Source organism: Carcharhinus amblyrhynchos, chromosome 14 (assembly GCF_965287045.1).
Source record: "Carcharhinus amblyrhynchos chromosome 14, sCarAmb.v2.hapA, whole genome shotgun sequence".
Classification (NCBI taxonomy): Eukaryota; Metazoa; Chordata; class Chondrichthyes; order Carcharhiniformes; family Carcharhinidae; genus Carcharhinus; species Carcharhinus amblyrhynchos.
The window spans coordinates 37,379,685-37,396,596 of NC_137337.1; the positions used below are offsets into that span (position 1 = coordinate 37,379,685).

The 16,912-nt window shown below is 40.0% G+C and overlaps 1 protein-coding gene across 2 annotated transcripts in view; it reads right to left on the bottom strand.

Annotated features, from left to right (window-relative positions):
- The window catches only part of ddhd1b (DDHD domain containing 1b), a 74,265-nt gene that overhangs the window by 9,325 nt on the left and 48,028 nt on the right, over positions 1–16,912 (bottom strand). For both annotated transcript variants that reach the window (XM_080202712.1, XM_080202711.1), the window contains 4 exons: positions 12,180–12,439; positions 6,118–6,193; positions 4,822–4,971; positions 1,003–1,276 (listed from right to left, as the gene is read on the bottom strand). In XM_080202712.1, the coding sequence (XP_080058838.1) occupies positions 1,003–1,276; positions 4,822–4,971; positions 6,118–6,193; positions 12,180–12,439 (760 nt within the window). The remainder of the gene's footprint in view (positions 1–1,002; positions 1,277–4,821; positions 4,972–6,117; positions 6,194–12,179; positions 12,440–16,912) is intronic.

Genomic DNA, 16,912 nt, shown 5'->3' on the forward strand with positions numbered 1-16,912 from the left:
CAAGCTATGCCAAAAATGCTTGTGTTTCTGCCTGAACAACCGTATCTTCCTTCCTGGCCCAATCATTCTTTTCCAAAAATCATAAGGGACTGGGTTTTTAAGCCCCTGAAGGGGATGGAAACAGGCAGGCGGGCCCAGGATTTTACATCACTGGGTGGGAAGCAGGGCTACCCACCTGTAAGTAGAGGGTAGCCTATTAAGCCACTTAAAGATCTTAAAGACCCTGCCTAGGTGAAGAATGCACCCTATTCCCTTCCCCCCCATCCGCACAATGATGGTTTAATCTATTTTCATCCTTAAATTTGAAAAGGTTAGAGACGATGCCTCCATCTTGGTGTGTCCTCTTCCTCACCGAACTGCAGCAGCATCCTGTTATTACTTTCAAACTGGGGAGTGGATTGTCAGGCCCTGTTTTACAGCAGCATGCACAATGTTATACAGAAGACAAGCAATGAAAGTCACAAAACAGGATGTCTGAAATTAGTATCCGATTTCCTTGTTGCTTAGATTTGTTCTTCTGCCAGTTTATAGCAGAACATTTTCATGGGTTGCACAACACGGAGTCCTTCCATTTTTCATTCCTGCTCTAATACCACAACTCAAATTTTAAAATCATGGTCAGAATTATTCCGAAACACACAGCCGATGGAATTTGTCAGCTGTACTATTAGAAAACACTGACTTTTTAAAATCAGTCAATAGCAAATGCACCAACATACTTGCTGCTCAATGTTCTTATTCTTAAATGATATTCCAGCGTATAAGCAGGTTAATTTAGCCAATTTGCAAATCATTACAGTAAAAAAATCCATTTTGTAGTTGCGACGTAGAAAAATTATCTAGTTATTTTTAATGTTTATAATGCCCTATAATTTTATGATACAAATATATTGTATGCTAATAATAAATACCTTTTAACATCCACTAAAAGAATCACATTACTTCGTTGCCCTCTCGAGTTATTTCAGGCAGTTTAAAACAGATATATTTTTAACATCTCACCCATTATACTTGCTTTTCCTAGGCTGGTTATTGATTCCCCATAGTTTCGTCGAGGCATAACTGGTGAGGTACTTGGACTTGACATATTGTCCACTTCTGTATGTGAGGTAGTTGCTGAGGGAGCCATTGACGGATTCATTGACTCTTTGGCAGGCTTGATATAGGTTGGCCTTAGGTCATCGTACTTTGTTAAGACAGCTGTGTTGTACCAATGGATTTGGAGGGGTGCAATATTACTGTAATGTTTCAGGATCAGAGGTTCTAGTCGATAGGCCTACAAATAAATTAAGATTTCACACTTGCTTTGCACGCTTAAAATGGCAAGACATTAATGAGAAATTACTAAGCATGAGAACTAGAAATGAGAGTTGAGAAATGGATCAAGTATGAGATTAAATAGAAACAACACACTTGTCATCACTACCTATCACAGAAACCACTGAAGCCAAAAAAGCTACTACTTAATTGTATTTTATACTTCGTGTTCATCAAACTAAAGCATGTTCATTCAACATATTTGATTTTTGAAATAAGCATGCCTTGCTTTTCATTCACCCATTGCCAATATTATCAATTCTTCCACTTCAGATGCTGGGGCAAGGAGAGATGGAATACACCGCATTTTTCCTTTTCTTGTATTCAGCGGAAAGAAGAATGAGCGTGCCTGTCATTTCACTAAGAATCTCTACTGACAGCAAAGAGGGACATTAATCTAACTTACATTGTAGCCCAGCTTATAAAAGTAAAATAAATGTTGAAATTGCTGCACCATCTGGGAGACAAAAGCTTCCACTTTGGTTTAACTTTTTTATGCAAATCAGAGTTAAGTAATCAAGAAATGAAATGTTTGACATTTTTGGGCACGTTGTATAGTATTGTACACGTTCCTAGGTCAAATATTGGGGTGGCACAGTAGCACAGTGGTTAGCACTGCTGCTTCACAGCTCTAGGGATCTGTATCCGATTACCGGCTTGGATCACTGTCTGTGTGGAGTTTGCACATTCTCCTTGTGTCTGCGTGGGTTTCCTGCGGGTGCTCTGCTTTCCTCCCACAGCCCCAAGACGTTGGGTTAGGTTGATCGGCCATGCTAAAATTGCCCCTTAGTGTCCTGAGATGCATAGGTTAGAGGGATTAGTGGGTAAACGTGTCAGGATATTGGGGTAGGGCCTGGGTAGGATTGTGGTTGGTGCAGACTCGATGGGTTGAATGGTCTCTTTCTGGGGGGCAGTTTAGAATGGAGTTGAGGAGGAACTTCTTCACTCAAAGGGTGGTGAATCTCTGGAATTCTCTGCCCGTTGAAGTGGTGGAGGCTACCTTGCTAAATATATTTAAGACACGGGTAGATAGGTTTTTGGTAGGCAAGGGAATTAAGTGTTTTGGGGAGAAAGCAGGAAAGTGGAACTGAGCCACTTCAGATCAGCCATGATCTTATTGAATGGTGGGGCAGGCTTGAAGGGTTAGATGGCCTACTCCTGCTCCTGTACTGTAGGGTTTCTACGATTCAGTGAAATATAGTACAGTTGGATGCAGGGTAAAACCTCCTTTAGTCTGCTTCCATTCCACTATGTCAGTGTGGTATTTGTTTAAATTGCAACCCCAATAATTAGTAATGGGCAACACAGTGGTTAGCACTGCTACCTCACAGCATCAGAGACTGGGTTCAATTCCGGCCTTGGATCACTATCTGTGTGGAGTCTACATGTTTCCTCCAGGTGTCTCCCACTTTCCAAAGATGTCCGAGTTAGGTTGATTGGCCATGTTAAATTGCCGTTAGTGTCAGGGGGACCGGCTAGGGTAAATACATGAGGTTATAGGGATAGGGTCTGGGTGAGATTGTGGTTGGTGCAGATTTGCACTGTAGGGATTCTATAATCATCTATTTTATAGGATTTCACACCAAGATCAAACAAGACTTTCATACCATCAACATGCATCAGATTTGAAACAAGATAAAAGGCCAATATATAAATCAGCTGTTCTGCAATGGACTTGTTCCATTTTAGCATACAGGATGTTTTGTATCGCATGACTATTCAATTCCTCTCAGGCCCTTTACTACCTAACGGTGCATATTTATCAATGGTATTGTGAAAGCCTGGGAGGGAGTTGCTTAAACCTTTGACTGAGAAAGAGGACACAAGAGTTGGGAAAGAAATGTAGGCTTGGTGTCATAGCAATCAGGCAAGGACGAGGACCCCAAGGCAGGCAAACAGCGGTTATCCAATCTGTGACGTCCTGAGGAAAATCAAGGGCAATGTTACAGGAAAACAGGTCACTGAATGTAAATGTCATGTTGAAAGATTTGTGTAATGTAATTTTATAAATATATTTTTGGGAAAAAGGTTGATTGGTCGGTGAGTATTTTTTCCACATTTATCTTTCAAAGCATGAATAATTTTAGTAATTTTAAGTTATGTGGCGCTCTCCAATATTGGTAAAGCTTATCAGGTTGGTAAGTATTTGCTTTTTTCCATAGTCAGGATATTTCAATTATGGTAATAAGAACATAAGCACAGGCAAGACTAGAGACAATAATTAAAATATTACTAGTAAAATAATTAATTACTTAAGTACTATCAAGATGGCAGGACAGGAGATTTGTGGTGACTGCAGAATGTGGGAATTCATTTACACCAGCATGATCCAAGACAAACACATTTGCAGTAAATATCTGCAGCAGGAGGAACTTTGGCTCAAGAATCATTGAGCTAGGTGTCAAGCTGAAGACACTGCAACGCATCAGGGAGGGAGGAAGTTACTTGCACACTTTGTTCTAGGAGACAATCACACCCTTTCAGGCAGAGTCAATGATTGGGTCCATGGGCAGATAGGGGAAGGTATGACTATAAGTGGCAGGTATGGGGATGAAGGTAGAAATGGAGGAGCCTTGGGCCGAGCAATTGCCTAATGGATTTGACGTTTTTGGGCTTGTCCAGATGAAAGCAGGTGTTGCAGGGTGGATGAGCAAACTAACAATGGTGCTTTGGTACAGAAAGCCAATCTTGGGGTGAGGGAGAGGGTGGGAAGAATTAATAGGAACATAATGGTGGTAGGGCACAATGTGATTAGGGACAGACTGCTCTGCAGCCAAAGCAGATATCAGGAAGGCTGTGTTGCCTGTGGACTGGGAAGGAGCTTGCTATTTGGGAGCAGTGTTGGGGGGGAGGAGGGGGCACTATGGTGGTTGGATCCAATTGTTGTGGACCATGTAGGTACTGACGACAAAGGTTAGAAGAAGAGGTTTCTCCTTAGAGTCTGAGCAGCTAGGCACTAAATTAGAAAGCAGAACTTCTAAGGTAAAAATATCTGGATTATTTACCTGAGCCACAAGCAAATTGGAGTAGGGTAAGTAAGTTTCAACAGTTAAATGCATGGCTCAAAGATTAGTTTTGGAGAAATGAGGTTCAATTCATGGACCACTGGCAAAGTGGGAGCTGTACCTTTTGGATGGTCTTCACCTGAACTATGCTGAGACAGGCGTTATGGGGTAGAGAGAGCTTTAAGCTAAATAGTTGGGGTGAAAGATCAAGTTATGGAAGATGTGATAAATTAAAGAGAAGGGACAAGGCAAAAAAGCAAGATAACAATAAAGGAATTGATAATCTGAGTGTGGAAGAAAGAGTTGGAGCATTTAAATCGGAATGTGCCAGCGTATAAGGCCAGAAGTTACAAAAATAATAAAAAGACAGAATTAAATAGTCTGTCTGAATGTACATGAGGTAGATGAATTGATGGCTCAAATTCATGTAAAAACGCGCAATATAATTGCTATTATGGAGACATGGTTAAGGTGCATTACACATAGAATGAAAACTCACCACAGGGTCAGTTGGGTGAAATATATTGTACAACCGGCCACAGATACTTCTCGGTAGAATGTGATCCTGATTACCACTATGTTGAGGACGTATGCCACGTAATGCTAGGAAAACAGCTAGAGGGGATCCCATACAGAAGAAATTTTCAACCTGAAATAAATTAAATTTATTGTCTAATTGACAGATACTATTAAAAATAAACTGCACAAAACAAAAAGCAGAAACATCTCATTTATTTGGAATTTATTTCCTGAAAATTATAATCATAATGATCACAAACACACTGTGCTAACATGAACATTCAGCTGGTTATTTTTCAACATTGGAATGGATACTCCTTTTTTGTAAATATTTGCATATTCAACATTGGTTCAAGTCTCAAGTTTAAACAATCCCAAGAATCCAAAGCAATATCTTTCTAAACCAGCTACAATGAATGAACTACACCATCTAACAAGCGGAAGGGCTGTATGGACTTTTTTGTCATAAGACGGGGTCTGGACTTTCTGTCCTGCAGTGGTGAGACACGTCATAGCAGATTAAGCGGCTCAGCCAGAAGTCTACTGATTGTTGGCAAGTCTAGACGACCCTGGCAGTGGTCAGGGCCAGAAAATCCCACCCAGAGGTTATTCATTCTGTCCTTTCTGCTTGCACATCAAGCCAAACCTTCTCCAAGGCTGCTGCTTTTCCTAGCATATTATTCCAGTTGATGACTGGGAACAGGCTCACAACCAGTATCACACTAGTAACTGAAGTATAAATGTACCAGAAATAATCTGAATTCCATGAAGGTCTATGATCTACGTAAAGCTCTAGTTGCAGAAGGAGAGAACCCCAAGAATAAAACAATTCAGCTGTTGCTGACGTCTGTAACTGTTATCAGATGGCGCAAAACCGTCATCACTGAGGATTATTTTTAATTAAAGATTTGTAACCTGTGGCTTTGCCTACCATCTAAGGCAAGGAAAGGAAAACATACACACTACAGATACTTTCACCTTAACTGCAGCTTTAAACTCAAACTCAGCGGAGCTGAAATTCTGCTTGAGGGGAAAGCATGCAGGCAGTTTTATTAACACAAACTATCAGAAAACATACACGGTCAAAACACAAAGACATGCTGCACCAGTAATCAAAAGTACAATGCTGTTGAGAACAATATAACAACATTCTCAAGTGAACTTAAATGAGTTAGTCTACTTTTTTTTGTTAGTAAGGGACAGGCATAGGACCTCCTCTCGATTTTAATTATGCAAATTTTAAATGGTAGGTTAACAAATCTACTTCTACACTCACCTTAAATTTCAAAGCAGGAAATCTGAATGGAGCTGATGCTTTCACTTGAAGCAATTGGTGCTCTAATTGTTTTAATCTGTAAAATGAAATTCAAGTATCAATGGATGCCACAATAGAATTGTACTGTAAACAGATATTTTCACAAAAAACAAACGTTATAAAAGCACCTTTAACCTTCAGCTGCATTTTTGTTCCCTGGTCCAATAACTATGCCACAAGGGATAGTTAAAATTGGATATTAAAATAAATTTATCTGTATCCCTTTCACATGGATATCAGAGTTGGTTAGCAAGTATAGTCTGATACACAGTTTGAAATAGAAATACACACACACACACACACACACACACACACACACACACAGCCGCCCACCCTAGCCTTTAGGCAACTTCTTAGTAAGCTCTAGATGCATCACTTTTGGCTTCCTATCTCCGAAGGACACAGTCTGCAACAATATATGCGACAACCACCCACCCACACAGCAAAGTCACAATATCAAGAGAAGAAACTTTGTAGAGCAAGTAAAAATCAAAAAGCACGTCACTCTGGGTCACTTCAATCACCTTATCAATGGCCTGGAGTTGGCGTTTAGAAGGAACATTGGAGGTCAGTTGCCAAGTGATGGGGTACATGGCAAAGAGACCTATAGGAAGCAAACAATTAAAACAAATGGGGGGGGGGGGGGAAAGTGGCAATGAGTACCTTTCCCCCACTATCAGATAAAGTGCTATTTTGTGTTACTTATTTGTGGCATAGTACCAGATAATTATTTTAACATGTACCCACCAAAATAATTTCAGATGGCAAAGCAAGTCTCAATGTTTATACAGAGGAAATAAGTCAGGAAAACAAAAGTGAAAGTAGATAAAGGGAAAGAGAGAGAGAGACAAGAATGGATACAAAGTACAAGATACAGGAACTGCTGATGGCTGCAATTCAATAAGAGAGAAATGCCATGATGACAAGATGAATTTTCTTCACTTTTTCTTTTTGAGGTCTTGTAGAATTTTACAGAGCACAAGATGATACAGACTAATGCATAGCGATTGTTTTACAAAGAACTTCCATTCTGTGTCCTTTTCTATATCTTTGTTTGTAAAGAATTTATTCATGGCACGGGAGAGCACGAGGTTAGCAACTGGTACCCATCTTCAATTGCTCTTCGAGAAGGCGATCATGAATCATCTTCAATTGCTGCAGTCCTTGTGGTGCAGATACATCACAGTGCTGTGGGGATTGGAGCTCCAGGTTTTTGGTCTGGTGAGTGAAGGAACAGCAATTCATTGCGAGTCAGGTAGCCAAACCTGCAGGTCGTCATGTTCCTGTATTTCTGCTGCCCCTGTTCTTCTTGGCGGTACAGGTCACAGGTTTGGAAGGTGCCGAAGGAGACTTGCCGAGCTGATGCAGTGTATCTTACGGATAGGACATACTGCTGTTACTGTGGGCCAATGGGGGAGTGTGTGAAAGGTTAAGATGATGGATTTGGTGCTGAGTTTTCTTGGATGGTGTAATGATTCTTGAGCATTACTGGAACTACACTCATCCAGGCAAGAGGAGGATATTTCATCACTCTTCAGACTGTATCTTGTAGGTGAGGGAAAGGCTTTAGGAGTGAGTTATTTGCTGCAGAATAACCAGCCTCTGAATTATTCTTGTAGTCACAGCATAGTTGATCTAGTTAAGGTGTCCTTTAATGGCAACATCATAATTATTGATGGCAGGGATTTAACAATGATAATATTATTGAAAGTCATGGGGAGGTGGTGAGATATGGTCGATGCCTGGCACTTGTGTCACTCTCCACTCATCAGCTGTACGTTGATTGTTGTCCAAGTTCTGCTGCATGTCAGCTTGGACTGCACCAGTATCTGAGGAGTTATGAACAGTACTGAACACTGTGCAAGCAAAGGACATTCCCACTTCTGACATTATGATAGAGGGAAGGTTGCTGATGAAGCAGCTGGAGATGGTCGGGTCTACCCTGAAGGGCTCCTCTGATGATGCCTGGGGGCTGAAATGAACAGACTCTGACAACCACGGCCATTTTTTTTTTCTGCATCAAGACTCATTTCTATTAGTTTTAAAAGCTTTATTCTCTCCATTTGTATTTCAGGTAGCGCATTGTATGTCCAAATAACACAATGTCAAAGCATTTCTAACAACTCCCCATTGCCACTCTCCTTTTCACTCCTTGTTGATCCTCAATTTACGTGTTCTAGTTACTGACTAATTGGTCAGTGGAAATAGTTTTTCCATAACTTGTATTATTAATATCCTTCATATTTTAAAAATCTGCTTCAGATTTTTTGTTTTAATAAAAAGAACCTTAGTTGCTTGTAGGCTAGCTAGTAGTGTCTAAACTGTTCACTACTCCTGGTATAACTTCAATAAATCCTGCTTTATCATCATGGCCTTGAGGTTAATATCTTCTCTGAGTTCAGAAACAAAGGCCCATTTATAAAACAACTCACATTGCACAAGTTTGCTTTTTTGACAGCTTTATCTACATGTCTGCATGTAAATATTGTGCATCTGAATCTCTCTGCTTTGTTGCAGCTTTAAAACTGTTATTGTTTAGACTATGTTGACTCCCCATTTCTTCCCAAAATGTAGCCTCACAAAGTTCTCTACATTAAATTTCAGCCAGTCTACATTGTCCTGAAGTTGCATAATTCCCTTCACAGCGAATTTATCTACAAACGCGCTATCTACAAACCTTGGCCTGGGTTCTCAGGCCTCTGCTCGTGTCAGAATGGAGGCAAAAGGACTTCTAAAAGTGACGGTTGAGACCTGGCTCAGGGAATCCTGCCCCTATTTCAGTTTCTGTGAATTTTCTGGCGCAGCAAAGGGTGTGGGTAACAAGCCCACACATAGCACTCCTTTCCACTGAGGAGACCCCCTGTAATTTTGATGGAGTTGAGCCAACTTATGTAGGAGATGCAGTTCATGACTTTTCAGGGCAATCACGAACAATGGAGGAAGTCTACCCTGGAGTTGGGAGCCAGAGAATGCCACAGGCATTCAATATTCCCTTTGAAAAAAAAAACGCCCTCTTACTTTCTGATAAAACTGCCAAACACAACCAATGCCTGTGCATTTATTTGGAATCCATTAATCCTTTCCAAATAAAGGCACAGGCATTGCAAAAACAGATGATCAAAAAATAAATAATAAAAATGTCAATGAAGCAAAGCTAGCAGTTTGCTTGCAACTACATAAACAACCACACGTAGAACGGAATGCATTTGTTATTGCTGGAGTTCAGCCTAACTTCGATAATAAGACCATCTATCAATTTTATCAACAAAGGCAGACTGAACAGATAGTCTGACAACTGGCAAAGTGGTTAACACTTCTGCCTCACAGCGCCAGGGACTGAGGTTCAATTCCAGCTTTGGGTGACTGTGTGGAGTTGGCATGTTCTCCTTGTGTCTGTGTTGGTTCCCTCAGGGTGCTCCATTTCTTCCCACAGTCCAAAGGTGTGCTGGTTAGGTGGATTGGCCATGCTAAATTTCCCCTTAGTGTATAGTTTGGGGGATTAGTGGGGAAAATATGTGGGGATAGAACCTGGGCAAGATGCTCTGTTGGAGAGTCAGTGCAGACTCAATGGGCCAAATGGCCTTGTTCTACACTGTGATTTTATGATCTATTCTGCAAGATGGACTTGTACTATATTAATAAATATTTAGTTGAGCTCCAAGACTGACTAAGAGGATCTGTTACACAGTCAAAGTGCACTGCTTGCTTTGTTGTAGTGAGTTCTTGCCTTGAAGTGATTTTTCATTGCCTGTGTGCTTATTTGGATAGAATTGGAGGTTTCTTAAATGGGACTTTCACTGACTGTGTTTGACTGACAGTTTTATGTATTTGTAATGGACCATTTTTTAAACAGAATGTTGTTGCCCAATTCATTTTATATTTCCTAAGAATTTCAAAGACTTCCAGTGTTATGATATGGCTCTCAAATTCTGTACCTAGTGGATACTCTGTGAGTGGACTTGGAAAATGCATGGGAGAGTGAGGGCAAGAGGATGAATAATGCCCAATCTTTGTCCCAGTAAATGGAAGCAGATCTTCTAACATGTCAGCCTGGCCATCCATCAGCCTTATTTGCCACCTCTGTAGGCAGCAGGCTTGATCCCAACCCCTGCCCACTTCTGCGACATAAAAAATAGAGAGGGTGTTTCCATGACGGAGCTAAGATCACAGAGGCAGAAAAATTCCCAACCCCCAATACCTGTCTCAAATGAAAATTTGGCCAGTTGATACCACGTTCTCAACGTTCTACTCCAGTATCTTCCTGTGTTGGGAAGGATAATGATTCCAACACTGTCTTTGGAATCAGCACTTCTTATATTTTAGTCTGAAAACATCCATTAACCACTACTGCTTACTGTCCTTTTACCAACTTTCCATTAATGTCATCATATTCTCTTCAGTATTGTAACATCCAAATTTGTAATTAATGCTGTTTTGAAAATGAAAACTGCATCTCCTTTATCGATAGATATTTTCCCAAGGAAGTTGATTGAATTTATCATACAACACTTACCTTTTAAAAATGTATGTTGGCGACCTTTAATTAGTCCACCTCCTTCTACATGGATTTTAATTTTATTCCACATTATGGTTACTAGAAGCTGCCCCAGTACAGATGTTAAGCTGACTAGTCCATCATTATCCGATTTATACTTTCCCCCTTCTTGAATCAACATAAAAGTTGCAAAATTGACCAATCTTCTGGTAGGTGCAATTTCCATTTCCTATGATACTTAGAAAACTCTAGTTAACGCCGCAATTATTTTTTCCTCTCCAATCCGCCTTAACATTCCAATATCAATGCCATCAAGTTCTGGAGCCTTTCTACGGAATTGCACAAATCATTTCAATCCGGCTGCCTAAACTAGTTACTTCATCTAATTTCTCCAAGACAAAGCATTCATCTAGTATCTCTGCCATCCCTGCAAGCTCCATGAAAGATTTCCCTTGTTTCTAGTTGCTTCTAACTTTTCAGCAACAATTCTTTTACTACTTTTGTTGATGACACCAATTTCTGGGGTGAATGCAGAAGCCAAACCTGTGGTTAAGTTGTAGCATTCTCAGCTCTTAGATGATGTGGGTTCCAGTCCCACTTCGGAAACTTCAGCACATAATCTTGCCTGCCATTCCAGAGTGGTGCTGAAGAACTGCAGCACGGTCAGAGGTGCTGTCTTCCTGATGAGGTGTTAAATCGCGTCCCAGGGTCTCAGCTGGATGTAAAAGATCAGATTGCTCTATTCCTAGAACAGCTGGTTCTCCTGGTGTCCTGACTCATGTTTATCCCTCAAGTCAATGTCCAGAAAGAGATGATCTGGTCACTGATTTTCTCACTCTTTCTGGAAGATTGTTTTGTGCAAAATGGTTACTATACATCCTACAGGATAAACACACTTCATTGGTTGTTGAGGCTTTTGTGATGTCAGATATCATGAAAACAACTCAAGAAATACTTCTTCTATCTACTGATTAGACAAGGGACAGGCAAATGACAGAAATGATGGCAGATATCAAGAGTTGGGAGGATTGTCTGAACAGTTGATCTCAAATTCATCTTACCATCAGCCTAAGACATGTTTAGACTGACTGAAGTTATTTATTTCATTTGCAAAACCAGCACCCAGGTAATGCAGTCTTCATATGTATACATTGTGACTTTAATGATCAAATGCTTTTCTCAATCTTTTGCCATCAGAAGAAATCAACTGCTGCCAGAAGCCAACGAAAAACAAACATGTATTTGACACAAGTTAACAAAGTTCTAGGGTCTTCTCTTCCCTTCCACAGTCCGTGCGCCTTTTGGAATTCTGATGATCATTAACATTCTGGTTAAGCAAACAAAGACACAGCCTTTTTCCTACATTATGCCACATAAACCAAAGATTCAAAAGCATCATTGTCAAAAATCTGAATTGATTCATCAGTATTACACTTCATGCAACCTTAAGTAACTTTATGCATGTAAATTTGATAACAACAAGGCTAGGCACCATGATTTTAACATTATACCATGCATAAATCCTTACCGTTGTTTAGTCTTGAGAATATCATCCAGTAGCTCACGCTCCTCAAAGCTCATGGAAGCCTCTGTCATCTCTTCTTCCTCTTGGACCATTTTGTCATAAAATCGCACTGGATACCATCCAGTCATAATGTCATATGTGATGACGCAGCCCAGCGAGTGGGCTACTATTGAAACCTTGCCGCCTTGCATTTCAAAATCTGGGTTCCGAGAACAGAAAAGTGCATACAACCGATTTAACTCCTGCTGAAGACCTTTCACAATCTGAAGTAAGAAAAATATAAAAATATTTAAATGACGTACCGAGCTTTCACTGTGGTATACATAAATGCTGGAATTAAAAGTATAGCCACATGATGAATAGACATGGAATTTTATGCTAATATACATTTGGATAATTCTTGCAGATAGCAGACACACATGATGGGTCGAATGATTCCCTTCTGTGATGCAACCACTCTGTAATTCTATGAATTCCATGCATGCTGTGTAAGATGCAAATTTACACTGGAATTATAACTGGATTCAAAAAAGCAGTGTACATCCACTTCAAAAGATTCCTACTACAAGCTGAATAATATACAAGCTAACAATTAAATTGATACAGTGTTACTTCGGCCTAATTCACGAACAGGAAAGATCATGAGAATTATTATTCAATAACTTATATAGAAGACCATATGAGTTATTGAACTGAACAATAACCAGCTACAGCCTTCAAAATTACTTGTCCTGGTTATCAGTTGCTTAACTGGAACTTATACAACAGTGTACAGTGTGTAGCCTGATCGAAATAAGATCAATGGGCAGATTTAAAAAGTCATGGCACTTCTTAATCAAGTTTTATTATTGTTTGTGTATTGAGTTCCAAGGTATACAAATTGCAAAGAATAAATAATCATATTGCCTTTTTGTTCTGGCTAGACTTGCTGTCAACAGTTTGGTAATAAGCTGCATTACACCAATGTTTAGCTTGGTAATGTCTTGCATTTGTATAGAATAATTAAATGGTCAAAAGCTGCTGCTAATACTCATGTCCCCTTGTCACCCTGACAGACAAGGCATGGGGAAAAGAAACACTGCAGCAGAGGATCACTCAGATTTGAAAACCTAAATTCTGCATTAAATAAGGATTTATCCTCCAGCAAAAACACATTTTATTTAGGATAAAGTGTTGCTACTTGTAATTTTTTCTTACCATCTAAATAATTCTTGTCTGATTAAACAGAGCTTGGTTTAAAACGAACACTTTAAAATACTGTGGTTACAAAGTTAGTTGTTTGAGTGCATGCACGTAGTTTGTCTAATATCCAAAAGGAAGGAAAAGACAGGAATTCATTTTGGGTGGCAGTACATTGTCAGCCCACGTCATCCAACATTCGGTTCCATTAACTTTCATGTTACATACACAAGAGTATAGCAAGCAGCTGAGGCAGTATGAACTTCCAGGATGGATGCTTGCTCCCAAAGTGTGTGTTTTGGAGAAGGTTTGTGCCCTACTCCAGGATAATCATTACTTACTATTGACAAAAATCTCATGTTAAAAAATATTGCACTATGACCCCCCTCCTTCAACATTGGATATGCACAACAATATTGTCTTTTTGTTCTGGCTAGACTCACTGTCAGCAATTTACTAATAAGCTGCAATACAATGATGTTTAGCTTGCTAATGTTTTGTATTTGTATAGAATAATTAAATGGTCAGAAGCTGCTGCTAATACTTGTGTAATCTCATCACCATGAGACACAAACCTGACCCCTATTTTCTTCCAGTTAAATTGATAATTCCTATCCACTAAGTTTTAAAAAAGGAATCCAAAAGGATGCAGTGAGAAAACTGCTGATGAAGTTACGATGTGGAATCTGGACTCATGCATGCTGCTTTAAAACAAATTCTGATAAACACTTCAATGTTAAAATTAGTTGATGCATTTTGAAGCTACTGTGCTGATACTACTTAAATGTAAACTATGAACAGCAAAGGGAACTCCTATTTTTAAACATCCAACTTGGGAGTGAAGTTTTACTGCAAAGCTTTATAATCCATGAATTAACAACCTTCCAGCTTTAGTTTCTGTAAGAATCTCAATTTTTCTCTATTTTAGCTCACCACATGAGCAGGATTTAACACTCCACTGCCGGCAGGTATGAAGTGGGAGGGAAGTGGGGCGGGGTGCGCATACAAGATCCAGTGGCAGCCTTGCCTGCCATCTTGATTTGCCAAAGTAGCCAAATAGTACCCACTTAAGGCCTTATGCCATTGCTGCTAGGATTCAACCGGCAGCAGGAGAGGCCCACGCTAAGCGTCCATGCAGTCAACTTTACCTGCATGGTATAATGGCGGGCAGGATGTGGCCCTTTAACAGGCCCATTAGATTTAATGGGGCACTCACCCCAAGGTACAACCTCCCCCAAGATATTTCAATCCTGGCCAGCCACAACAGCCTACCTGCCTGATCTCATCAAAACCCTCAGACTTAACTCTGGTCCTGGTTTGACAGCAGCTCGTCTTCCTGCATGTGTCACCATGATACTGACAGTGGCCACCGCTCCCGATAGCACTGTCAATATGGACACTGTCATACTGGAAAGCTGCTGGCTTCTAGCTCTAAGGGGTGGATGTTCTGTTGCTGATGGGCAGAAGTCATGGATGTCTCAAGCCAGTTAATGGCTGGGGACCACAGCGCTGTGTTAAATCCAGCCCTATCTCATCATCTCCTCAAGCCCATTGATCTAGCCCTCCAGAGTTAAAAAAAAGTCCCAAAACACCAACCAAACAAAAGCTTTTCAGAATTAACAACAAGGCTACAGATCTTCGTGCATTAACTACTTGACTACCAGGAGTTTTGAATAAAAACTGTGTTATTAAGTCATTAACACAGGCTTTGGCCTTGGAGGGAGTGCAGAGGAGGTTTACTAGGCTGATACCGGAGTTGAGGGGGTTGAGCTATGAGGAGAGGCTGAATAAACTGGGCTTGTACTCGTTAGAGTTTAGAAGAATGAGGGGAGATCTCATTGAGACGTGTAAGATAATGAATGGGATGGATAGGATAGAGGTGGAGAGACTCTTCCCGCTCAAAAAAGACAGTAGGACTAGGGGGCACAGCCTCAAGATAAAAGGGGGGTGGTTTAGAACGGAGTTGAGGAGGAACTTCTTCACTCAAAGGGTGGTGAATCTCTGGAATTCTCTGCCCGTTGAAGTGGTGGAGGCTGCCTCGCTAAATATTTTTAAGACGCGGGTTGATGGGTTTTTGATAAGAGAGGGGATTAAGGGTTATGGGGAGAGGGCGGGAAAGTGGAACTGAGCAGCGACAGATCAGCCATGATCTTATTGAATGGCGGGGCAGGCTCGAAGGGCTAGATGGCCTACTCCTGCTCCTATTTCTTATGTTCTTATGTTCAATCAATATTAGAGATCTAAATCAAACTTCTGATATGCTTTTACCAGAAGCTAGTAGAATCATTGGTAACATCACTACTGCTGTTGCATCATAGGGAATTAGAGACAGCATAGAAAGCAGATACACTTCCCCGCAGAAAATCAGCATCGGTTCCACCCAAACTCTAAATACTGTCTAATCCCCAAGTCCCAGCTCCACTTACTTTTGTGTTCATGTGGAATCTTAATTGTGTTCTTCCTGAGTCACATGACCTACTGCAATTGGTCTCAAATCTACAGTAGTATTATACTAAATCTTGCCCCAAATTATGATAAGAGTTCTACTATAACTGTGTAGGAATGCGAGCTAACATTTTTTTCATATACAATTTCCACCCATCACTGCAGCTTGAATTGAAGCAGTTTCTACTTTTATTTACATTCATTCTGCACTTCACCTCACTAGTTCTGTGCAAGATAGGGACAATGTCTGATAAATCTACAAATGCTACAATTGAAATTCCATCAATTTAATGTCAAGATGCTATTTAAATGCTTCTTTAAAATATATTCTTAAACACATAATTTAATTGCTATTCCCATCTGAGCCATGATACCCCCATCCCCATTTTGAAGTTTAAAAAATGCATTATGAAAATATAATGATGTTATCAACAATGTAGAGGAGTAAAACCTTGTCATTTATGGTAGCACCAAAGAGGACAATATAGATGGGGCATCTGTTAACACATGCCACCCAGTATTTAGTTTCAAAGATTTTAATGTTACCGAATTTACAATGGTATGTCATAGAAAGGGCAAAAGTTGCTTTTTCTATGAGATGCTTCCAGAAAATTTGGCCTGGAATTTGCTTTTGCAGTCAACACCCTACTGAAACTGAAGCAACTTCTGAAGCTTGCACATACGTAGCATAAAGTGGGAAGTATAGAGGGTTCTGTCAGTGATTCTACAATTCTCCAGTGAATGCACTGTTGAAGTCTCCCCATTCAATATTTCCTTAGCAATCAGAGGGTTGGTGAAAATTTCCACTTTGATCCTGTTAGCTTCACTGTAAAAACCTGTTAAATAAAGGTTCAACAGGAGCAGCATCCTAATTTCATAATCACTGTTACACAACTTCACTAGCTAATTTTATATCTGTGGGATGTCAAATTTCTCCATTATGAATTAAAATAATCCTACAGGTTTTTAATATAACTGTTTTTAGAGTTTTTTTTAATCTTAATCCAATCATAATTTATTTCACTATCTGAAAATTTAAATTAAAAGGGGCAATATCGATGCTTTAAAATTTGGAGATTTCTGTTTCTGTGATTGGCTGCTTCCCCTGCTTT